The sequence below is a fragment of the Pleurodeles waltl genome, chromosome 5, assembly GCF_031143425.1.
Source record: "Pleurodeles waltl isolate 20211129_DDA chromosome 5, aPleWal1.hap1.20221129, whole genome shotgun sequence".
Classification (NCBI taxonomy): Eukaryota; Metazoa; Chordata; class Amphibia; order Caudata; family Salamandridae; genus Pleurodeles; species Pleurodeles waltl.
The window spans coordinates 1317357549-1317383218 of record NC_090444.1 but is presented as its reverse complement, the minus strand read 5'-3'; the positions used below and the strand labels follow the sequence as shown (position 1 = coordinate 1317383218).

General features: G+C 42.2%; 1 protein-coding gene across 1 annotated transcript; it reads right to left on the bottom strand.

Annotated features, from left to right (window-relative positions):
- Positions 1-320: 320 nt before the first annotated feature.
- On the bottom strand, positions 321-25670 carry CGA (glycoprotein hormones, alpha polypeptide). Its single transcript, XM_069236765.1, has 3 exons — positions 25589-25670; positions 11932-12119; positions 321-483 (listed from the first exon to the last, which is right to left on the bottom strand). Exons 1-3 carry the CDS (start codon positions 25668-25670, stop codon positions 406-408), a joined length of 348 nt encoding a protein of 115 aa, XP_069092866.1. The 3' UTR covers positions 321-405.

Sequence of the window (25670 nt, the reverse complement as noted above, 5' to 3'; positions counted from 1 at the left end):
TGCTATATCCGTTCAGGGCATGGTAAGGGGCACATTACCACATACGTAACTTTCAGCATTCAAAGTTGCTTTAGAAAGCTCTGTCTATCTACAGCTAGAAAATGTATGTATAGAAGGTTTTCTCTCCATATCCGCATCACTTCACAAGGCAACATTTAACTCTATTGAGACACTTTTCTATTCATGAAACGAATGCATGCAGTAATTAAACCAGCCCTTCTGTTGTCATGCAAAATGGTTTATTTCAGTTTAAAAAGAAAAGAACTAAGGTTTCATGAACCTGAAGAAAAAAGGAAAAAAATGCGTCATACACAACTGCGTTGGTTTCGAACTCTATGACTTCGAAAAATCTTGCTTTAATAACAGACATAATATTCCAGTTTATGTTTGCCCGTGATCAAGTCTTTAGGATTTGTGGTAGTAGCAGGTGCTGCAGTGACAGTCCGTGTGGTTCTCAATATTCATCCTGTCTAAGTGAGAAACCTGGAAGAAAAATAGACCAAATTATTGCCAGGTCATTCATAAAATATGTTGGCAGCTGTGAACAACTTAAGTAAAATGCATCATTAATTGGCGTCCAACCAGTACTATTTGTGAACAATGGCTCGCTATCGAAAAAATGAAAGAAGTCAAATTAGTCCTTACTTTTATTTCTCCTTTTAGTACAGAAGTCAACCAATGTAATTTATGTCAGAATTGTTGCATTAGAGTACATCGTTTATAGAATTACATTAAAATACGATGATTTTAATCCCTTATAAATAGAAAGTATTTCTGGCATATGCATAGGTTTGGAATGATAATCCTACACAACGCTGCCTGTGTCCCTTTTGTCCAGCAGAATAATAAATTAGCATTTGCACCTAATTAGCAAGGATCTTTGTATATAATTTTGATACATTTTATTATATGTTTCTATTTTGTAAACGTACTTTATTGGTTTTATTTCAAACAAAAACTTAGACAATCAGCAGTGACACATTCCAGTTTGAGTGAAATTTTACATAAAGCAATCACAAGGTCAGCGTAAATAACAGGATCGGTATGGACTTAACTGCATCTGAAAACAGTAGCGGCGTAAATAACAGGATCAGTATGGACTTAACCTGCGTCTCAAAAACAGTAGCGGCTCGCAGGGTGCGGAAGGGGTGGGACGGCGCAGGGGAAAAGGGGAAATAAACATTAATTTAATAAAATTAAAAAAACACTTACCTTCCCTTGCCGCCGTCCTGCTCCTCTCCTCTGTCACTGCAGGCAGGCCCAGGCTCCCAGCCTGCCCTGCGGCCAATCCTGACTCTGCTCAAAGCAGCATTAGGTTTGGCTAGGAGCACCCAACCAGGGCACGCCCAGACAGACTGGGAGCCTGTTCTGGCTCTCTCCAGCTCAGCAACTGTGTTGCTGGGATGGGGAGACCCTATTGTGCATGTGTGTTTGGCCGGCACAAGACGGCAGGCCAAACATACATGTGCAGGGAGGGGGAGAGCTGAGCACTCCCCCTCGCTGCTTGTCATCTACATGGCCCCACCCCATTACCAGAAAATGATAATAAACTCAGTTTATTATTGTTTTCTGGTAAAGGTTTAACAGCTGCCGCTGCTGGCGGGGGACAACGCTCCTCCACCCTAATGGAGGAGCAGCCCTTGTCTGAAAGTCATCAAGATAAGGAAATGTAGTAGTCTGTATTTCCATGTTTCGGCACTTTGTACCTCTCCTGCTCGAGTCATACACTAATAACTAATAACTCCCCCCTTCCTCCTCCCACCCCAACCAACCACCAAGTTAGTCAAGCTCCCAACATGTGAAGGTCATAATAAAACAAAGTGTGAGCGGTGTCATCTCCAAAAACACCAAACGAAAAGGGATTATTAATGTCCACTAGTTATATCGCCCAGACTCTAGGAGACTCCATATTGGTCAATTCTTGATCTAAATTGTTCCAGCAGCGTGTCCCACACAGTAGAGATTGGTCGCTTACGTAATACCCTATATTCTTCCCTGTGTTACGCAGAGCTTTCTGCAACACCCCCATTATCACAACTCTTCCCTCCAACTCAACACCAAGGGTGGAACTGGTGATTTCCACTGATGCATTATCTGCCGGCTTGGTCAGAAGCAATGCTAGGTTTACAAAACATGCGTCAGTAAGGGGATCCTTTGATCTCAGGTAGAGCCCCAATATACAATGTTGCAATGTATCCCAATATGGGTGTTCAGTTAGGGACCGAAGCAAATCACGTACTCTGGCAGGCAGTGACATGCTCATATCATGTGTATTAAATCTGCTCCTTCAATGTGGCACCTGGGACAATTGAACACCGCAGTGGGGAAGAGTGTGTGAACCTTTGAGGGTGTCAAGTATGCCTTATGAAAGATCATATATTGAATAAACTTGAACTGTGAATTACAGGGTGTGAGCGTAGCATTTTCTAAAAAAACTCACCCTACTTTATTTTAGAGTTGGTGAGCTATCCGAGTTTCCCATTTGTCTCTCAGGGGGGACAATGACAACAGGAGGTGTGATGCCTTTGTAGAGCCATTTCACTAAGTTTCTACCCATGCCCATCCCATGAATTGTTCTTACCAAAGCGTGTCTGTTAGGTCCGCCCCTGCTTATGCTCAGTTTGTCTAACAAATCATAAGATACAGGCGTGTGTGAGGAAGAGGGTCCAAGGGAGGGTATGCATCTGTTTGAACTCCAGATGTGGGGTCAACATTCCCTCCTCAATGAAATCCCCCACTGTATACACTCCCTGCGCTTCACAATGCCCGTTTCTACCCAATGATAATGTACCTGTGGCACATCCCACATAGGAATGCCACATAACAGGATATTGGGGCTGTATGGGGTTGTAGCCTGTGTTATGCGGAGCGCTAAATGCCAGTACATTAGGGCATTATGCAATAACAGAGGTAAAGTCTGGAGGCGACCAGCTACCCCCGGTAAAAATCGCACATGGAGATTGCCTTTATGTAGTTGAGCTGGCGTATAACCTATTTCTTGCAGGTTTATGCCCGCCAGCCAGTGAGAAAGCTATTGCAGTTGTGCTGCTAAAAAGTAAGAATGATAATCTGGTGCAACCATCCCTCACTCATCAGTAGGTAGCTGTAATTTTTGGAGATCAATGAGATGGCAGCCCGAGGCCCAAATGAAGTCTGTAAGGAGAGACTTCAATGTTCGAAAAACTGTTGATGGTTTTATAATAGGGAGGTTAACAAAATAGCATAAACATTTTGAGAGTATCACCATTTTAGCCAAGGCCAGTCTGCCAACCACAGACATTGGTAGAGTGTCTTAGAATTTTACCTGAGCTCGCAAAGCGGCTATCACCTTCATTATATTACCTTCTAGTAGATCTTTATAAGGGATCAGTAGATTTGGATGCCCAGGTATCAAAAGGTTTGTTGGGCCACCAGGATTTGAAGTATACTGAGTGGAATTGTGCCGTAAGGTAGAACATCCCGAAAGGCGAATGCTTTTGATTTGGCATGATTGACCCGCAGGCTGGGCAGCTCCTCAAATAATTGAGGGTTGCAGCTATGGGCGTTAGGTCCATTGTCATATCACAGGTTTATATAAGCAGGCAATCCGCATACAAGGAGTCTTTGTGTGTCTGGTGCTCACATGTTATGTTCCAACCCGTCCCTTTCTGGTCCAGCCTTTGTGCTAACGGTTTAATGGCCAGAACAAATAGCAATGGCGACAATGGACATCCCTGGCAGGTGCCCTTGGATATTGGATATTTGGAAGATATATACATTCTTGTTCTGGCAGTTAGCTGTGCATATAGGACTTTAACCCAATTTATATAGTAGTCAGCAGATTGAACTTCTGTAATACTTGGAAGAGGCATTTCCACTCTAGGGAATCAAACACCTGTTGTTAATTCAACCTCCACAGCTTGATACAGGTGCCTAATATTCAGAGAGGTACTCCTACGGGGATAAATCCGTACTGGTCAATGTTTATCAATTCAGGAAGCAAGAGAAGCAGCCTTTGAGCCAATACCTTGCTAAGGATTTTCTAATCTGAGGTCCACAGGGTCCCTACCAGGTTTTAACAGAGAGGTGACAAGGGCCTGACCTGATGAGGGGGTCAACTCATCAGCATCAAGTGTAGCTTGATACTGCTTTTCCAGCAGAAGTACTAAGTATGTGGCAAAAGTAGAGTAGAATTCTATGGGTAGCCCAACTACTCCTAGCACCTTTTTGCTTGTCCTGTCTTTAATGGCCATGTGTAATTCTGTGGTAGAGCTAGGGGCTGCTAAAGTTGCAGACAACTCTCTCAAGATCTGAGGGAGTCATAAATCATCTAGAAATTCATGTCAAAGTGCTGGTGAAGGTGTAGGGCCAGCTTTAAATCATGTGGAAATCACTATTAATGTCCAGCTGTGTGTTGCAGTGCTTCCCTGTGGGTGCAAAAATGTGTAATATTGGTGTGGAGGACCTGGGGGTTGGATCATGTGTGAAAGTAGTGCACCAGCCCTGTCACTGTCAGAGTGTATTCTATGTGTGTAATTTGTGTAATCAAACACTCTAATCTATTCCAATGCTTCAGCATGTGCTATTGTAGCTTCTCGTACGTCTGTTGAGTGCATGACATCTATGGCCTCTTCCCGCATGAGGACACCTATCTGTTTTTCAATTTGAAGCAGATTTGCTAGTACTTTGTGTTGAGTCCCAGATGTCACCGCTATTGACTCTCTTTTGTTCATTACCTTGAATACCTCCCATTCTATTAGGGGTCTGGAGGCCGTGTCCTCATTAGTAGTGGAGGAATTTCCAATGGTAGTGCCCAGTGTCTCCTTAAATGCTGAATCCTCGAGTAGAGCTGGCTGCATATGCCTTGTTGGGACCGGTGACCGGATCGGTCCCATTCTACAGCAATTTCCAATGGATTGGGATCTGAGAATGTTTTCTCCAGGTATGTCATATCAGTGAAAAGCTCCATCATATGTGTCAGGCATAGTATTCAGTCCAGTTGAGTATGTAAGCTGTGCGGCGGGGAGAAAAAGGAATCTCTATGCATGCCTATGTTGTGTACTCTCCAAACATCCACCAGGGACTAGTGGGTTATCCACTTTGTGAGGGCTTGCGCATGTCTAACAGAATTGGTATTAGGCAGAGGGAGATAGGACCTGCCCGTAGAGACATCTAGCACTGCATTAAAGTCCCCACCTATAAACCAGAGAATATGTGGCAGTCAGCCAGTACCACGTACAACCTTTGGACGAAGACATCTTGTTCAGTATTGGGGGCATGTATGCTCCCCAGTACTATCATGACCCCATCCAATATGCCATGGGTGAATATGTAATGGCCTTGTGTGTCGACTTTGGTGCCCTGTGCCTTAAAGGGTGACCCCAGCCCTGAGCCAAATGGCCACCCCACATGCGTATCCTGATTAAGTCATGGCAAACAATTGCCCTCTCCATTTCGTCCACAACTTAATCACCTTGGGAGCGGAGATATGAGTCTCCTGCAAGAATGTTATAGAGGCTTTCTGGTGATGCAGCTGAGCTAGGACTCTGTGTTTCTTGTTAGAGAAACCCATACCTCTGATGCTCCATGTCATTGTATTGTAGAGTTGTATTACAGACGATATGTCCTGGGCATGAAGGGCAGGTCAGCTATCACGGCACCACTCACTTTATGATGAACTTGAAAAGCTTTAAGACATATTTAGTGTGAAAAACAACACCCGAATTCTAGGTCCAACAGAAAACATCTGTCTGACCAAACAGCAAAAAAGGCAACTTATAAAACTGTGAGCTATCACTAAAGGAGGGGATCAACCATGTAGGGGAGTCCATAGTTTGGACTATTGGAGTCCAGGACTGCTCCCGCTAGTACAACTATCTAAGTCCTCCTTTGAGCCTTTTACCATACAGTATGTCCATCATGCATACATCCCATGGAAATATAGTGTTAATGAGGGCCATAAACACATTTCAACCTATCATATAAGACTAACTGGCCAAAAACTACATGATAACTCAGTTGCACAAAAGAGAGAGAGGGACGGAGCAGAAGAAAAGAGAGAAAGACCGCAGTTAGAAAAAAAATATAAAACATCCGTTTAGGCCAACTCCGCCATAGGATAACAACAATATATATAAGTAAGCAATTACATGTGGGATTGGTCTTGGGATGATCATATCAACATGTTCTCACATCCAGTCTGTGGGACCATTTGGCTTAACCCCCATACTATGGGCTCCTCCCACTCCCACCAAACACAGGTCCCAGTTTAATGCTCCAGAGCAAGGGTGGCTGCATGGTTTAGTGTAGTAGCTGCGTGAAATAGTACTCTGTGCAGTGAATAGTGATAGATCACGTAGGAGTTTTACTCTTTCATTGGCACTCCTGGCAGGCCTCTTGTAACATCAAAACATGCTTAGCATTGAGTCAGCATAGATTCTTAGCACACCATCCTAGTTCACCTGTGGTACTGAAGTATACAGCTACCAGAAACATCATAGATTTCAGCCATAATAGTTAGTTCAAATAAGCAATGCCTGGAAATTATTGGTATTATGCTGTCCTATTCATATTTCCATGTCCTTATGTGTATTTAGGCCTTGCCCAGATTTAATACACCTTCTACAGGGGCCTGATCTGTCACTCCTGACGATGAGGGCCGAATGCTGTAGGGCAACCAACAACAGGCTGCTCTAGCAGGCCCCATCAAGATGAACAAAGAGACTGCCCCCAGCCTGGCGTTCCTGTCCACTTGTGGGAGCCTGTGATCACCTCCTGTCCACTTCACCACCCCTGTCAGTCGGCGGGCTTCGGATGCATTATTATTGTGTGACCCCACTCCACACCTTGGCACGTCGCAATGAGGCTCCTATTTGCAGGCTTCTAGCATGTATTTTCGGCCGCAGCCCAAGCTCTACCTCAGCTCATCGATACCAGGCCAGCCATACCAGGGATGACCCACCAGTGGGGTACACGTCAGGAGATGAGCGTTTGTCGGCCCTCACTGCTCAATGTGCCTCAAATACTGGGGTGGGTTCCTAGGCCTCGCCTGACTTCTCCTTTGTCGAGCCTGGACCAATTCAATACAAGTTTATTCAACTTCCCTCCAAATTTCTACAGGAAGAAGTTGACTTACCGCTTATGGACTATCTTAAAGCCAACGTCCTCCCTGATCTGTCACAGACAGGCTGTTGACCCTCTCACAACTCTGAAACATTCATAATTGGTTGCAGTGGGCCACTCAAAAACCTGGGCCACCTGCTGCGTTATTAGCAGCTATGTCCCTGGGCTTGAGTCAGTCTCAAGCCTACAGTGACTTTTCCTCCTCAACAATATCAGTCACAATGATTGTGTTTTTTCTATGAGGATGCCCTGGGTACTTTTAGTTGCACTAACAAGGTGATGAATGGAATGCTTGAATTAATTTCAGGCACTGACAGCTGCGCTGGGCTGCATTCTAGTCAATTATTTTCTGTCTACTATGCTACTCTAGACAAAGGCTTGCCTTATGTAAATCATTACCAACTCTGCTCTTCATGGGAAAGGTTCATTCTAAACTGCCAGTAGAAGTGCCAACTAGAAGGAACCACAAGCAACCCCAGACCGATTTCGACCTAGTAAGATCACATCAGTGAGGCATAGCTTCAGTCCTATGGCACAGTGAGCATGGGACCCATGTCTGGGCATACCTGTCGCACTTAGGGCATAAACTGCAACAACAACAAGGTAGTAGATGGAATGCTTGAATTAATCTCAGGCATTGGCAATGCTCCGACCGCATTCAAGTACATCAGCTCTCGCCCAACGTGCCAATAAAAACAAAGACGCACCTTATGCAAATCAGAACTGACCCTGCTCATTATGAGAATAGTCCATCCTAAACTGCCAGTCGAGGCTACCTCCAGAGGGGACCACAGTCAACCCAAATAGGTTTTGACATACTTAGGTCTCATCAATGAGGTATAGATTAAACCCTGTGGCACAATGAGCACAGGATCCACATCTGGGCAAACCTGTCACACTAAGTGCGTAAACTGCAACAAAAAAAGGTGATGGATGTAATGCTTTAATTAATCTCAGTCACTGGCAATCATTCTGGGTTGCATTCCAGTCCTTGTTTCTCATGCACCATGTCACTCTAGACAAAGACGCGCCTTATGTAAATCAATACTGACTCTGCTCCTCGTGAGAACAATTGGTCTCGAACCTCAAGGTGATGCCCCTCCATAACGGACACAAGCAACCTCATATTGCTTGTTGTACTGCCCTAAATGGCAGGGATATGCCCGGCTGTGGGTCTCGTGCTCACTGTGCCACTGGAAACACACTACACCTAACTGACAAGCCCCAAGCAGGGTGAAACTGGTCTTGGGTTGCCTATGTTCTGGGTCAGGGAGGGCCCAGTCAGGCCATTTGGGAGAGTAATTTGCATATTCCTGGCTCGAAACTGAGGAGGCATAGTGGACAAAAACAGTGGCTTGGAATTCTACCCTGTGCGATTTCCAGTGGTTAGACAAATTGCAAGTATTCCTTGCATCACCTTTTTCTTGTTTGGTCAGGATACTTTTAAAGCCGGTAAAAAGTAAATAATGCAGTTACTCAGAAAAAGGCTTCTGACAATAATTATTTTATGGTGTGCACAGACACAGGGGTGGCTCCTCCGCAATGGCAGAGGAGCATCGACCCCTGCCAGCAGCAGCAAAACTTATACTATAAAATGATAATAAACCATGTTTATTATCATTTTATAGTAAAAGGGGCGGGGCCATGGGGCTGTGACAGGGACGAGGGGTGTGCACAGTACCCCCCTTCAGTGTGCATGTTTGTTTGGCCGGCCAAACACATATGTGCATTGGGCTCTCTCCAACCCAGCAACGCAGGCCCTGGCTTGGCGCTCCAAATAATCCTAATGCTGCTTTCATGCTGCCAGCATGTTAGGATTGGATGCAGGGCAGGCTGGGAGCCTGTGCCTGCAATAGAGGAGAGGAGCTGAGCAGAGCAGATGCATAAGATGCGGTGCCGTGCATAAGGTAAGGTATTCTTTTTTTATTAATATATATAGATATTTTTTTTGTTTACCACCCCCCGCCACACCCCACTCCACACCTTTTCCTTCCCACGAGCCGCCGCTGCATAGACATCAATGTACACACCCGCTATGAAAGCCATACTCCTCTGGCTATTCAGAAAAAGGAAGATTGACAAGGCAAAGGGATTATATTTGCTCACAAGTACATTTTCACACAGCCCTCCAAGACAGAAACCAATTTAATGACCGTTTGCTTCTAATACAAGGGCACACTATTAACACAGAATGTCTGTCTGCAGTCTGATGGACATGGACATCGTATTAGCTGTTGCTTTCACATTTCAAATGTAGTTTTGCTTGGAAAATATGTCACTAAACCTAATAATTTAGATATCTGACGATTTGGATATTATATTCTATTATATAATGTCTTAAAGTGCATTTTTTAAGAGTTCTTAGTCAATGTGGTCGTTTGGTGTTAGTTTTGGCTCTGACTGTTGTTTTCATCATGGTTTGGCTGAATTTCATGGTGTTCGCATTCTGTGGCCATCAGACTGGCTGTGTTACAACTCTCTCAGACCACTAACACAATATCGGGGTAAACAATATTGTTGACAAAAATATTGTTTCAAGAATATCATTTACTATAATATTGTGATCCTATACTTATGATGGTAAGTATGAAAATATTGGAAGAAATATCTGTGGCATCAATATTGCTCAAAATTAGACAAAAATATCGATTTTTTAAAAATATGTAGAGTTTAAAGTAGTAAATGTTGAATTTTTCAATATATAATTTTAATATAGTATAAATTAAATATATTGCCTTAATATGTAATACTATATATATAATATATATTTCAATATATACTTATATAAACATACATATATACATGTTCATAGTTATATTTATATATAGTGTATATACATAAAGATACTGTATTATTATTGAAAAATTATTTCATATTATATTATTTTTTATATTTTACATGAGTTACTATGAATATATATATATATATATATATATATATATATATGAATAGATATCCATACTAATAAACTGAAATTATATATATATATATATATATATATATATATATATATATATATATATATACCAAGTATTTCCTCGCCAAATATAAAGGAAAAGTCAAGACTCAGACGGGCAGTTGCAAAATATATTGCAAAATATAGTGGAAGACCACTTCTATTTTTGTTAATATATTTTGCAACTGCCCGTCTGAGTCTTGACTTTTCCTTTATATTGGGCGAGGAAATACTTGATGTATATTAATGGGATTCCCGATCCCCTGTCAAGACCGCTATGTTTGAGCCTCGATATTTTGGGTTTTTGGTGGATATATATATATATATGTATATAGATATGCAATAAATGAAATATTTATACTATAATCATTAGAATACATTTTTAAAATAAAAACAAATAATGTTAAATATGAAAAAAAAAAAATAATGATATAAACACTACTTAACCAACAATATTAAAACTACTGAGGTCTAAGAATAATAAAAATGCTATTCCCACCGTAGTTTATCCAACAGTAGGGAAAGTGTTGAATTTTGGAGGGATAAAATTTACTGTCCCCCACTCCAGTCTGTGTAACAGAAGGGAAAGGAGAGGATTTCGGAGAGATGAAATTTACTATTGCCACTCTAACTACAATAGGGGAGGGGAAGTGTTGGACTTTGGAGGGTTAAAAATGACTATTCCCCCTCTAGTCTGTGCAACAGTAGGGTAAGCGTTGGATTTTGAAAGGGTGAAACTTGCAATTTCCACTCCAGTCAGAGCGACAGTAGGGAAAGTGTTGGACTTTGGAGGAGTACAATTTACTATTCCTACTCCATTCTCTGTAACAGCAGGGAAAGCATTGGATTGCGGAAGGGTGAAATTTACTACTTCTTCTCCAGCCAGTACAACAGTAGAGAAAGGGTTAAGCTTAAGCAAACTAAATACAGAAGTAAGAATTGCATGTGAAAGTGGATGTACTTTTTAATTTTAAAGTAAATGCTCTCATTAAATAGAAGACGTCCTCATGCACAGTGGCATCTAGGCAGTTTTGTGTCTTTGTGCTCACAAGGGTCAACACAATGAATGAAACAAAACACATTGACCATTTTTTCATTCACTATCCAATTTTTTTTTGCGTTAGGATGGTCGATTAAACAGGTGTGTATCATCTGCACTTTTCCTCTAAGTACATTAATGGCATGCTCTTGTGTTTAAGATCCATCCTCCAGGAGTGACTTAGTCATCAGCATAGAGAGGCTTGGTACACTCAAGGAGGAAGTCTGCGGTTATCAACACAAAAGGATAGAAAAAGGATAGATATCGAAAAAAAACCTCTAGTAATAAGTGTGATTGGCGAAGGTACAGGAACGAAATAGATCTAAAAGTAAAGTTCCCTATAACCCTTCTTGGGACAACAACTATTAGGCAGTTAAGATCAGATAATATGTGATCTTTGCATCTGTTGCTTGACTATAGCATCGTTTTAGGTTGTATGTGTGTCTCCGCATACTATGGGCCTCATTGCAATGTGACAACAAACTGAGTTTGCGCGATGTTTCAACGTTTTTGGTCATTCCTGCATATCTGAAATATTCCACTTTCATATTGTGCCTGAAAACATCTGACACAATGTATGAAGGGGCAAAACATGGATAAATTGGGGGCACAAATTATGAACGCAAATGTTGCGTTCCAAGCAGGAAAACTCAAAATGGTGCAGTGATTATGCACCCAGTAAACACCACGCCTGCTAGTTTCAGTATTTACGAAGTCCACAATTACAGAGCTGGATTCTGCGGTTTTGAGTAGAAGGCTATATGCGTCTTTCACAATAGAGGAAGCTTTCTAAGGTCCACACTGTGCACAAGTCAGGTTTGTGGCTTCTCCTTACCCTTGTAAATGTTTTTGCTACACAACATGTGGCTTCAGATGTAATGTTCTTTGGAACCAGCATGGTCTTCTTTGATCTCATTGGAGTGGGATAGGCTCTTGAGAAACAGCACCCCATGCATTGAAATACCGGAACTCCGACTAGCCTTGAGATGTATGTGTTTTCTTTCAATCTGCATTCTGGACAACCTGTCGCAAACAAGACATAAAGAGACCCTTTTAAAAGTGCATCGGTGTACAGGGACCATGGAAAAAACGTTCTGCAACCACATATTATTAATCTCTACGAATTGGACAATTTGTGAGCAGAACACTCAAAGTTCAGTCAGTTAGATCTTTTATTTCTTCATGATCCTGGTCGAGACCATATGGAGTTTAGAAAATGTACTGGTAACAAATACTGGTAAAGGAAACCTCTTGCAATTCATGGTACATTTACTATTAAACGTATCGTTTGCTGGGCAAAACTCACATTAAACAGTTAGCAATGACAAAAAACATGATGCAAACGTGCTACAAATGCAGTGTCTTTGCCTTGTATATTCCTCAAACTTGCCTCTATGCTTCCCCTCTTATAGAAGACTGACTGCTTTGGTGTTCCTGGGTCTACCACCAATGAGAACCAATAAATCGCATGTTATGCTTCCAGAAAGCAAATGGGACCATTTTGCCAAAAGTAAACACTGAGTAGAGCATCCTCACAAAAATATATGTCTATTGAGTTTGAGGGACAACATCTTATTGTTTTTAAAACTGAGCACTGGTTATCATTGAAGCAGAAAGTACGAATGGACACTCTATGGCCCTGACTGCAAAAGGTCCACTAAGTTTCAGTCCCTCGGCAAACGCCTGTTTAAAGCAGGTGAATGTTTGTAGCACCCGATAATTACTGGGTGCGTAAAAATTTCACACTTGATTGAAATTTGTCAGTTCAAACCGGCACTTTAGCATTTTAATGTGGTAAACACCCAAATCTGCATGTTACTCCCCCAAAATTCAGCAGATGCAAAAATAATCACATCTGATCAATTCTAAACACCTCAGTATTGGATTTTTGTCAGAAGCAATACTTCTCGTGACACTTCTGATCATTCACAAACCTGTCAATGTTACACAGGCAGCATGCCTCAAACCCACATACATTAATCCAACTCCTAGTGCAAAGCTGCGATCCTCCACCCATAATATTGATCTTTCCAGATGCAAAACTGAGCACAGAGTAACAGCTTGCACTGTGAATGAGGTACAGGCATAGAATTCATTCCCGCTTTAACTATGATTCATTAGTATTTCGGAGAAAGTGATGACGTATCATTGGTCAAAATTATTAGACTTCTGAACTATCATATATGGTGACACAATACAAGCTTTACAAATTGGTTATTTCTGTAATTCATATAAATACATACGATAACAAGAATTCCCATGAAAACTATACAGGAATGGGATATGGACTTAAGAAGAATGTTGAATCCCTAGCTATTGAACTGATGTTAATTGGCCCTAGAAAGTACATAGCGTAGCTTTACATGGAATGAACACTGTCCAGTTCTTATCAGTATTTGAAATTATATTGAAGTATTATTTTACTGCACACTCCTATTTATAGTGGCTATCTGTAAATTAGGAATGCAACTATTTTCCTTTGAGACACGCTACAGTTTAGCACCCACACCCAACATATTTCATCTAGAATAATAGATGCTGTGTCCAAGGAGGATCAACTTTGTCACAAGCCACCACCAAAAAGAGGGTATCTAGGGCCATATGTAAATACCAACTCCTGACCAGTCTCACTTGACAGCTTTGAACTTGGGCATTCAGATGAAATAAATCATTGTGGGATGTTTTCCTTTTCTGGGTGATGATAGCCTTTGATCTTATAGACCTTCTCATGGCTTTTAGTGGAATAAAAAAATGAGGGGGTCCCTGAAAGGTGCCAGGTCTATTTAATTAAGGATGAGCCTAAACATGTACACTAAAATGTGTGTATAGTGCCACTCTCAATCAATCAATCAATCAGCATTTGTATAGCATAGCACTCTCACCATTAGGGGTATCTGGGCACTTGAAGTGCTGTGTCTACGTCAAAAAGTCAGGTGGAGAGGCAGGTCCTTCCAGGTCTTGGCAGTAATGTAGGAGAAGGAGTGGCCCCCGCTGTGGCTGTGGCAGATGCAGGGAATGTGTGCGAGGGCGAGTAAGGCAGAGCAAAGGTGTCTTGTGGGCAAATGGAAACTCAGTTGGTGGGTGTTGAAGGATGGTCCTTGTTCATTTAGAGCTTTTTGGGTGAGGATTTTGAACTGGCATCTCTTTTTGATGGGGAGCCAGTGGATGTCTTTAAGGTGGGGGGTGATGTGGGTCGTTTTGGGGAGGTCCAGAATGAGTCAGTGTTCTGTATGGTCTGGAGTCTTCTGAAGAACTGTGTGGCGATTCTAGTGTAGAAAGCTTTAGATGAGGTGGCTGGTGACAAGGGCTTGCGTGATGGTTTTTCTGGTGTTGATTGGGATCCATCTGAATATTCTGCAGAGCATGCAGAGGGTGTGGAAGCAGTAGGAGGCAAATGCATTGACAGGATGTGGATGAGGGATTATCCTTACAATGGGTTACGTTTCATATAACATTCTTGGGTGCGGCGGTGAAGGGAGGCAGTCAGGTGCTCTTCATGCTACCTGTATGCAAAGAGGTGATCCATTTGAGGGTGTTTTGCTGTATGCCAATATTGCAGAGTCTGTTGATTAGGGTGTGGTAGGGGATGGTATTGAAAGTAGCTGAAGATTGCAGAGGATCAGGGCTAGATTTTCTCTGTGGTTGAGGAGCATTCTGATGTCGTCATTGGGGTCTCCCTGCTGTGGTTGGCACAGAATCCAGGTTGTGAGGCATCAAGTAGGTGATTTGTTCAAGGTGTTCAGTGAGCTGTTGGTTGATAGTTTTCAAGAGTACTTTGGCTGGATAGGGGATCACTGAGATCGGTCGGTAATGTTTGGGGTTAGCAGAGTGTTTCCTCAGGAGGGGTTGGCCTCTGTGTGTTTCCATCTGTCTGGGAAGGTTGCTGTGGGGATGGTGATGAGTTCCATGCTGATAGGGTTGGTTCCGAAGCAGAAGATATGGTGGGGTTAGGGGTCGGTGGGTGTCCCAGGGTGGATAGACGACATGATGGCTGCAGTGGTCTGGGTGGTGACCAGAGACCAGGTGGTGACAACCTCAACCAACCAGTTTGCTCGTTGGTTGAGGTTGAGAGTGGTGGGTTGGAGGTCAAAGTTGTTATAAATGGGGGCGATCTTGCTGCGGAAGTAGTTTAAGAAGGTGTTACAGAGTTTGTGGAAAGGAAGATAGTATTTTGAATGCCTGTTGGCAGACAGTGAACACAGGGAGGGCGCTGGCCAGCGGAGCCCACCAGCACCCGTTCTCTGTCTGCATTTTCATGGCGGTGGTACTGCCATGAAACTGACCACCGCCACTTCCAGGCTGCCAGGATTTCCTGGTTACCTGGTGGCCCTGTGGTGAACTTAAGGTCAATACATTTTTCGTTCATCCAGTGGTGAAGTTTGATCAAAAGGTTCATTGGGCCTTTCCAGATAAAAAAGATGTCATCAATGCCATGTTCTCATGTGATCTTTATACCTGTTTACCGGAACATAAATCCATGCCTCTTTGAAGTAGGACAGGTAGATATTTGCTATTTCCATTGCAAATGCACAGCCCATCGCCACTCCTTTTGTTTGTAAGAATAAATCTTGTTTAAACATGAAAACGTTTTTTTTTTTAATACAGAGTGCCTACTCCTATCAAAAACTCTGTCAGTACTGTGGGGTGGCTCTCTTGCTAAGAATGTCTTGCATTACAGTCAGTGCCTCATCCTGAGGGATGTTGGTATATAATGGCTCGATGTGAAGCAATACTATCTCCTCCATGGGGTCAAAAGGCTGATTTTCGAATTTCTCAATGGATTCCACTGAGTCTCGAATATAGGCATTGTTCTGCATCACAAATGGCTTTAGGAAAACATCGAGATAATTGGCTAATAGTTCCAGAATGGATTCACTGCCAGATATAATTGGACGACCTAGTGGATTGTGGCTTTTTTGTAAATGTTTGTTAAATGCAAAAAATTGGAGTACGTGGATTTTGTGCATTAAGGAAATCAGATTCCTTATCAGCAATCTAGTTACTCTCCAAAGCGTTTTTAGTGATTCCAGCAATTTGATGCTGAAGCCGCACAGTGGGTTATTGTTCTAGTTTCATGTAGTGATTAATATTACTTAGTTGTTTAAGGACCTCAATGTCATATTTATCACTGTCCCTTATCACTATTCCACCTCCCTTTTCTGCTGGCTTAGTAACTAGACAGGAGTCGGATGCTAATGACTTGAGAGCTCTTTGTTATATTTCTCGTCATAAACTGGTGGACTTATTTCTCAGCCCTGTGATGCTTTCGTTGTCACTATCTCTATTTTTAGATAGGTAGTCCTATTTTTCTGAGAAATTGCAAGCTCTCTATTTTGCAGTTCACATGGTCTTGAAGTTTGAAGGGTACAAAAAATAGCCCTTTGCTTAGAAGTGATGTCTCAGCTGGAGTTAATGTTTTCCTGGAAATGTTATATATCGAAATGTGAGGTGTCTGTCCCACTGGTATGTTTTTCCTCTGTGTTTGGATTTCCCCCGAGAAGGAGGCACTGCCCCTCCCCCTCCCTCTGTTGCCTCTGCCTCTCCTGTTCCCTCTTTCTAAAAAGTATGTGGTCCTGATTGGTCTGTGGTGTTAGATTGAACTCCCTCAGATGGGTTTGAATTTGAATCTGTGGGGGTGTCTGCAAATGTAATAAACCACCTTCTAGATCGTGCATATATTGGTGGATTATTTTGTGAGTTAGACTTCAGCATTTCGTACCAACCCCATTAAATTTTGTCAAACATTGTTTGTCATCTGTAAAAATTATAGGGATGTTTTTCGCTTGGAGGCCCCAGGCAATGGTGTTATTCTTTAAGTGCTCTAACAGTATTTGTGCATGAAGGTGTATATATGTGAAGATTTTAGCTTGTGGCAGGGAATGTTTGTTTTAATATCAGGGAAACAGCATAAACCGGCCCATCAGACCATAAAACATGCCCACAAGTAGCCAAAAAATGTCCTAAACACTGACTTGTCAGACCGGCCCATCAGGCACTGCCTAATTGTTTTATAGGCCAGTCCAGCCCTGGAGATGATTGTACTACTGAACATCAACCTCCAAAATCAGAATATCGAGGGACAAAATATTGAAAGGTAAGTGAAGAAAGGTAATTATAGACGTACAATTCCTAACTCTGCATCTACGTACCTTGAAAATATATTTACAGTGTGGGTACATACATGTGGAGTGAAGTACAAAATCTAGAATTACCTACCTGTTGATATTTTTTTTATATATTTTGTCCTTGATATTGTGTCCCATCAGTATTCTGGGGTCGACATTTAGAATGAACACCATTGAGAGATGCCTGAAGGTCTGCTTAGAGCTATTAAAGAAAATGGGGCACATAAAATAGAACAGGGCTGTATTTTTATTATATGTATACTTTTATGCGTATTTTTGCATACTGCAGGCAGCAATGTAGGTCCCTAGGCTAACCTTCTATGGTTTTTCAGAGCTTTATTTAAAATTGCTTCCTCATTGGATCCAAGTGGAATTCCAGAGTGGCGCAACTTGGACGGAAAAGTGCTCCCAGTCTAGATGAGCATGCTCTGTAAATATTATGAACAATAGCGATGGGTGACCTAATAGTGCGTCTTGGTAAAACATTTTTTTTTTAAAGCGGAACCCTTCGGTAAAAAAGAACGGTTGTGCCTTAGAATCAGCCATACAACCTTGTGATTGTGATTTCAGTAGACAAGGAGGGAGGGCAGTGCTAGAATATGACCAACCTTCTTGTTCCAACAGGACGATATTTGTGTCAGAGAGAAAAAGCCTCCATTATGAAAACGACTCTAGTGCTCCGGCAGATGAACTGTAAATACAGGGAGATGACACAGTAATACTACATATTTCCCGGTAACACTCAGAAATGTCTCCTGGTTTGTGGAAATACAAGCAGAAACAAAGTTTCTGCATTATTACTTCAGGTTACCAGACCAGAATCTAAACTTGACTGTCCTTAATGGCAAAACCAGTTTAACCCTTCGTAATCTGAGCCAACGTTTGATTATAATCTGAGTCTTTGGCAGGACCCAAGCAGATCTCACTGGAGGGATGAACTATTGGTGTTTATAACAACTGTATAGGGCAAGTGGTAGAATATTAAACGATTGCTACAGAGCTGAAAGCTGGAAAAATAGGCTTGATGCACTGTTCCTATCTAATGTATCATGTCTGTCCCGAGTCCATTTTAACACTAAGGTTCCTCGCCACAAAGCCCATGATGGCCTGACTGTATGAACAATAAATTATTGTACCGTAGAGGGGCTACTTCTATTAATTACCTCAGGTAACTATAACTGCTGAATTTTATGGTGTTGTGTGTGCGTAAAATCTGAACCTAACTATAATGCCACTATAACCTTTGGCTTTTTTCAGTGAATTTCTAAGTTTAAAAAAAAAAAATCTATTTCCTAACTGTAACATCCATGTAGCCTTTATTTTTTCAGTGAATTGCTACAGTGTTTTAATGCTATTTCCTAACTATAACATCCCTATAACTTCTGTTTTTTAGTGAATGTCACTGGTTTTTAATATACATTGTACTACAAATAAACCCATTAGTTCAATTTAGTAACATTATTTTCACTAGTTTATAAATAAATGTTTTCATACATTCATACTTATTATACATTTTAAAACTAAAAATGAACAAAATTAAGGTAAGGTAACTTATGCAGTCTTTCCATAAATGCAGTATACCAAGGGCCTCATTGTGACTTTGGCGGTCACCAGACCACCAGGGTCACGGCCGCGACATTATGACAGTGGTAGAGCTGCCACAGTCGAACCGCCGACACTGCCTGGCTGCTGCCAGCCTGCAGCCTGGGAGTCCCGGCGGTTGTATTCTGTCAGGGCAGCGGTGCAAGCAGTGATGCCCTCGGGTTTACGAGTCTCCATCTGCCAGCCTGTGCATGGTGGTTTACACCGCCATGGAAAGGCGGGCAGAATGGGGGACTGGGGAGCCCCTGCGGGCCCCTGGACTGCCCATGCACTTGGCATGGGCAGTGCAGGGGCCCCCATGCACAGCTCCATTGCGCATTCTACTGCCCAGAATTACGGGCAGTGGAAAGCGCAACGGGTGCTGCTGCACCTGCCGCACCGCCACATTGCAGCCGGCTCCACTAGGAGCCGGCTGCAATGTTAAGGCCCGGCAGTGAAATCCTAATAGGGCTGGCGGGATTCAGGCCGCACAGGCAGTCTGATGGCGCCGCCTGCCAAACTCATAGTGAGGCCCCAAGTCTTTCTTTTTCATTCATTTTATGGATCTGTGAATCTGTCACAAATCTTCGGACAAAAAGGGGTCTGCCTGTTATTTTGCAGAATGATCCCAACCAACAGTACACATTCAATGCTAAATCAGCAGCACATTCAGTATGAACAAATGCAATTCCAATTTCTAAACGTGTATCACTGCCTATGGGTGGGTGTGTGAATGGTTGTGTGAGTGACTGTGTGGGTGGCTTCATGGGTGTGCAAATGGGTGTGGGAGTGGCTGTGTGAGCAGGTGTGTAAGTGGTGTGTAGGTGTGTGAGTGGTTTTGTGGGTCAGTAGGTGGGTGCATGAGTGGCTGTATGGGTGCGAGTGGGTGTGTGAGTGGTTGTGTGGGTGTGTAAGTGGGTGTGCGAGTGTGTAAGTAGAAGTGGGAGTGGCTGTATGGGTGAGTGAGTGGTTCTGTGGGTGTGTAAGTGGGTGTGTGAGTGGGTGTGTGAGTGACAGTGTGGGTCTGTGAGGGGGTGATTGAGTGGTTTTGCGGGCCTTTGTGTGGATGTGTGAGTGGCTGTATGGGTGTGTTTGTGTTTGAGTGGGTGGGTGAGTGAGTGTGTGAGTAGGTGTGTGGGTCTGTGAGTGGGTGTATGTGTTTTTTAATTGGGGTTTGGATTCACAGATCTGCCGTAGAGCACACAAGGAGTCATGCTGAGCGCCGCTGTGGATCCACGGATCTTCCCCCAGTACAAACATGTTTTTTGACAACTTCCTGCCCCTGAGGGGTCCCTTACAGACCACTCTGTCAGTCTCATGGGGTCAGGGGTCCTCTACCCTGACCCCTTCTATCACTTTTAACTTTTATTCTCCCACCTCCCCGGAAACTGAGTCCTGAAGCACATAATGGCAGCCTCAACTTTCCTCTCAGATTGTGATTTGCTCATCATGTTATCGCGGCTGGCACGTGTATCCACAGACCTGCTATGGTGGATCCCCGTCTCTAGATATACAGAAGTCTTTTTACTTTAATAACTCCAAAACTACTGAACAGATTTACACCAAATTACAAAAAATCACTTTTTCTGGACGAGATCTAGTTTTCTGCCAAATTTGGTGTAATCCCATTCAGTGCTTCCGGCTGCAGTCGTGTCTAAAATCCCCATGGGAAATTACATGGGGAAAACGTGTTTTAGAACCCTCTTTTTTGTCGGCCTCCACCTGACGGATCACCTTGAAACTTTCCAGATAGCAGTTGAAGTGACTGGTAAACTAGTTATACACACACACACACACATATATATATATATATATATATATATATATGTATATATATATATATATATATATATATATACACGTATATATATAAATATACATATATACATATATATGTGTGTGTGTGTGTGTGTGTGTGTGAGTGTGCCGCTTTGAAGTCATTCTATGGTGAGACCATTGGTATTGCAATGATCTCTCCATGGAAAAACTTCAAAGTGGCATACAAGCAAGATGCTTTCTGCCAACTGAGGACCGCGGGGAGCCAGTCCTTTTTTTATATTTTGCCCCCTGGGCGGGTTGGGTCCCAGGGGCATTAGGGGCTTTCTAAAGGAGGGGGGCATGCAGGGTCTCCTCCTAGGGCTTGTATTAGCCCCGGGCACTGCCACCTCCCTGGGGCAGTCAGAGACAAAAATGCAGGGGGCCATGTGGCCCCCCACGGCCCAGGGACTACCACCTCCACAGGGCAAGACAATATTTTGCTAGTTAAACAGCTCCCTGCTTGCGGGAGCAATGCTGGCTCCCGCAGGACACAGGAAGCCGTCTAGGACTGCGGGGTCGGCAGGCTCCCCGCGGTCCTCAGTTGGCAGAAAGCATCTTGCTTGTATGCCACTTTGAAGTTATTCCATGGAGAGATCATTGCAATACCAATGGTCTCACCATAGAATGACTTCAAAGCGGCACACAAGCAAGATGTTTGCTTGCAAATGTTATAGTTACCCTTTGATGCATAGCAGAAGAGAATCTCTTGTGGTCTACTGGTAGGGCTCTTAGACTGTCACTCAAAAGGTTCAAGTCATGGTATCTCATGCAGTGTGTCTGTTTAACTACTAATGTTTTGACTGTTAAGGATTCCTAGTGATTAAACATTTGCCATCAAAATAGCAACATCTTACCTGTGGTCTAGAGGTTAAGGTCTCAGACACTCACCCTGAAGTTTGAGGTTCCAGTCTAGGTGTGTCAGCAGTCACATTCCTGTGTTAATTTCTTTTCAAATGCAAATATTTAAGATGTATACTGAAGTGTAAGTGCACTCTTTTTACTTGACAAATATATTTTTCTTTTCAATTTGTACTAAAATATATCATTCTAAGTGTATCATTCATCAAATTCTATAAAAACTCTCTGGGTGGTTAAAGGGAATATGCAAACCCCTGCCGACACGGAGTAAGGTGGTTATAGAGGTTTTTCTTCAGGGACTGGCCACAGGCCAGGCTCTATGGCCAGCCCCTGCTTCGCACAGGCCTTCCCACCATGCGCTACGTTGTTTGGATTAATGTATAGTAATTAAAATTAGAAATTCACTGAAAAAAAACAAAGGTTTTAGGGATATTTTAGTTAGGAAATAAGAATTTTAAATCCTTAAAAAACTCACTTAAAAAAAACAAAGGTTAAGGATGTTATAGTTAGGTTCTGAAGTTATATGCACAAAACCTTAGAAATTCAGAAGGTATAGTTAGAGTTATTTCTAGTCACTATAACTCACGCACTAATGTAACTATAACTCACACCCTCACCATGCACTGCTAGTTTCCCCAGATATTGCAGCACTCATGACAACTTTTATAACATCAGGAAAAATACTAATGAAACATTAAAAGTCAAATTATTTGAAAAACAAACTGTGCATGGCGGGGTCACGAGTTATAGTTACCTTAGGGTGCTTTTTAAGTGAACATATCTATATATATATATATATGTATACATATAGATATATATAGATATAGATATATATATATATTATATTCCTCAAGAAATGGCTGTGTTACAGTCTGCACACTCTTGCTGCCGGTGCAAATGTGGAAGTTAGCGGCCAAACTCCAATAAATCATTCAAAAAACATTTGACCATTGCACTCCAGGAAGTCTATTTGCAAGCACATTTCGACCGACAAAGGTCTTTATTACAGTAAGAAAATTCTACAAAACTACATTATACAGAATGCTTCAGTGGTGGGTACAAACCTAGGATTATATAAATTGCAAGGAAAAGGGACAATGGTTACCTGTGATCAAGACCTTTGTCGGTCAAAACGTGTCGTGTGGTGGAAGCACACACTTTTTCTAAATAAATAAGCTCGCAAATAGACTTTCTAGAGTGCAATGGTCAAATTTTTGTTGAATGATATATATATGTATATATATATATATATATATATATATATATATATATACACATAGATAGATAGATGGATAGATAGATAGATAGATAGATAGATAGATAGATAGATAGATAGATAGATAGATAGATAGATAGATAGATAGATGGATAGATAGATAGATAGATAGATAGATAGATAGATAGATAGATAGATAGATAGATAGATAGATAGATAGATAGATAGATAGATAGATGTCAAAGTACGTTCAACACCCCAACACCATGCAAATATCCAATCCAAATTATACATTATTAAACATATCTGTGACTGTATTGTTGTAAGAGACACTACAGCTTTTAGAGTGTTTCTTCCTTTACAGCAGAGTTTGGACACACATACACAAACACACATGTCTGTGTGTGTGTATCCAAACTCTGCCTCATAGGAAGAAGAACCACAAAAGTTGCAGTGTCTGTTACAACAATATGGTCACAGGTATGTTTTCAATCAATTGCCACAAACTCAAATGTTCCCAGTCCTAACTGACAACGTTCCTGATTTTTGTATGAGCCATAATTTCCTGATGATCAAGGAGTGATGTATACCTGTTCGACAACACTTAATTTGAATTACCTTACTAAATGATATGTAAGCTGTTAGGGTGAGCTTACTCTTTCAAGCAAAGCTATAGAATTCTGGCTATTGTTTGCTAAATAAATAGTCACATAGTAAAAATGCGTGTCTGCTGTTTGTCACATAAGATGATTTATCTACTCTCAGGACATGGTGAGTACTAGACCTCTAAAAAGAGAGTACTTTCATTCCTGCATCACTGTGTGTGTGATTTCTATAGCCAAAATGCCCTTTTTTAATGAATCAAACTCTGTTCATGTGTATCCTGTAATCCTCACTAGTTAATTATTTTTCCCTACTTTTTACTACAATCAACATTATACTTCAGCATTTTACGCCTGTTGCAAACAAATCATTACTCTAATTACACATATACATAAACATGTAATATAAAAATACATAATGAATAGCTTGTGTAGTATGTACAGTATAAAGTACCCTCTGCCGTACATTATAAGTCAGTGAGGAGTTCCATGGCCAATTAGAGGAACAAGGCTGAAGATCCATCATGTTTTTGGAATGCTCTTTGGCACTAGAAGTTGAACAAGCCTTGTATGAGTTCCTTTATAAAGTCATGGAGCTAATATGAAGGAGATAGGATGTTTGGAGACATGAAGAATAAAAGTAGAATATGTAGTCCAAAAATAGACACACAAAAAGCATTTAGATATTTGTTGTAAAACCAAATGAACATCAGTTTAATGAAAGTCAGATTTAGAAATGCTGTAACTCTGAATGTGCAAAAACAATCAGAGAGATTAGAGCTTTCCTTTCATTTCTATAGAGTGCAAAAAAAATAAACATGGTACCATAAGTATCTTCTTTCTGCTGACCACTGTTCAGGTAGAACAAAAAATAAACATGCTACCATAAATATCTTCTTTCTGCTGACCACTGTTCAGGTAGAACAGCCCAGAGAAAGAAAAGCCAGGTTTCATTTGTTGTTTAAACTACAGCATTAATTATCTTCTTTTATCGGCTTTTCCCATGGGCTGCTGGTTCCGGCAGTAGGCATTGTGAGGTCAGAACTTAACTGTAATAAATTATACAGGTGGGCGGCTATATCATTTTGTTATTACAGGCGGCTAGATAAGTCTCATGGCTGTAATAGGGAAATTAGAGAGTTTTTTATACAAGGATTGTAGGCTCCAATGTATTATATTCCCTAATTGCAATCTCGGGGATCTGGCAACATTTACAAACAACTTAGGGGGTCATTACAACCTGGAGGAAGCACCGCCAACAGGCTGGCGGTGCTTCCAGGGGCATTACGATCGCGGCGGAAGCGCCGCGGTCGTGCCGCCGGGACCGGCGGTTTCCCGCCACATCAGTCCTGGTGGTTTAAATCCCCCAGGGCAGCGCTGCTTGCAGCGCTGCCCAGGGGATTACGAATCCCCCTCCCGCCAGCCTTTTCATGGCGGTAAGAACCGCCATGAAAAGGCTGGCGGAAAGGGGAGTTGTGGGACCCCTGGGGGCACCTGCACTGCCCATGCCAATGGCATGGGCAGTGCAGGGGTCCCCTGCTACGGCCCCATGGAGCTTTTCACAAAAATGTGACGGGTGCAACTGCACCCATCGCACAGCAGCAACACCGCCGGCTCCATTTGGAGCCGGCTCCCATGTTGCGGCCGAGATCCCCGCTGGGCCGGCGGGGATCTCATAATAGACCCCGCGGGAGCGCGGCTGCATTGGCGGCCGCCCGGCGGTTCAACCTTGGTGGGCGGCGGTTGCCACCCGCCAAGGTTGTAATGAGGGCCTATGTCTCCAGCTTGTACATTAAGATATGATGTCACCAGAACCTGCAGCACAGGATCAGCAAGTGAATGAATAAAATAAACTTTATCAATTACACGTTTTCATGAGTGACTTACAAATTAACATCATCTGTCGGGCATCATGCAGTGAATGATACCCCTTGATTTTGAAGATGTCCCTGATCACGCCCTAAAGTCTGAGGATATATGTGATAAGCTGGAATCCTAGGGGCCCTTCATTGCATTTTTTTATTGGGGTCCTGTCATTCAGTTTTACCCCTCTGGGTAGGCAAATGGTAATTGAGTTCTAAAGGAATGCCTTACATTCACATGTTGGAAAAGAAGGCTCTCTGGAGATGCCTGATGTGGCAAACAATTCGGAAGGACACTGTTCATTTGAGAGGGGCCTCTGTAAGGATACGATTATAAGAAGAATATGATGTTGCTCAGCTCCGGGATATTGATCACAATGTACATTGTATGGTAACAGGAGAATAGCCTTACCCTGCATGGCGAACTCACCATCTGGAAAAGAATGTAAAACATGGATGAACACAGACAGCATGGCCAACATGACAGCCAGGTATTTTCCATAGCAATCCAT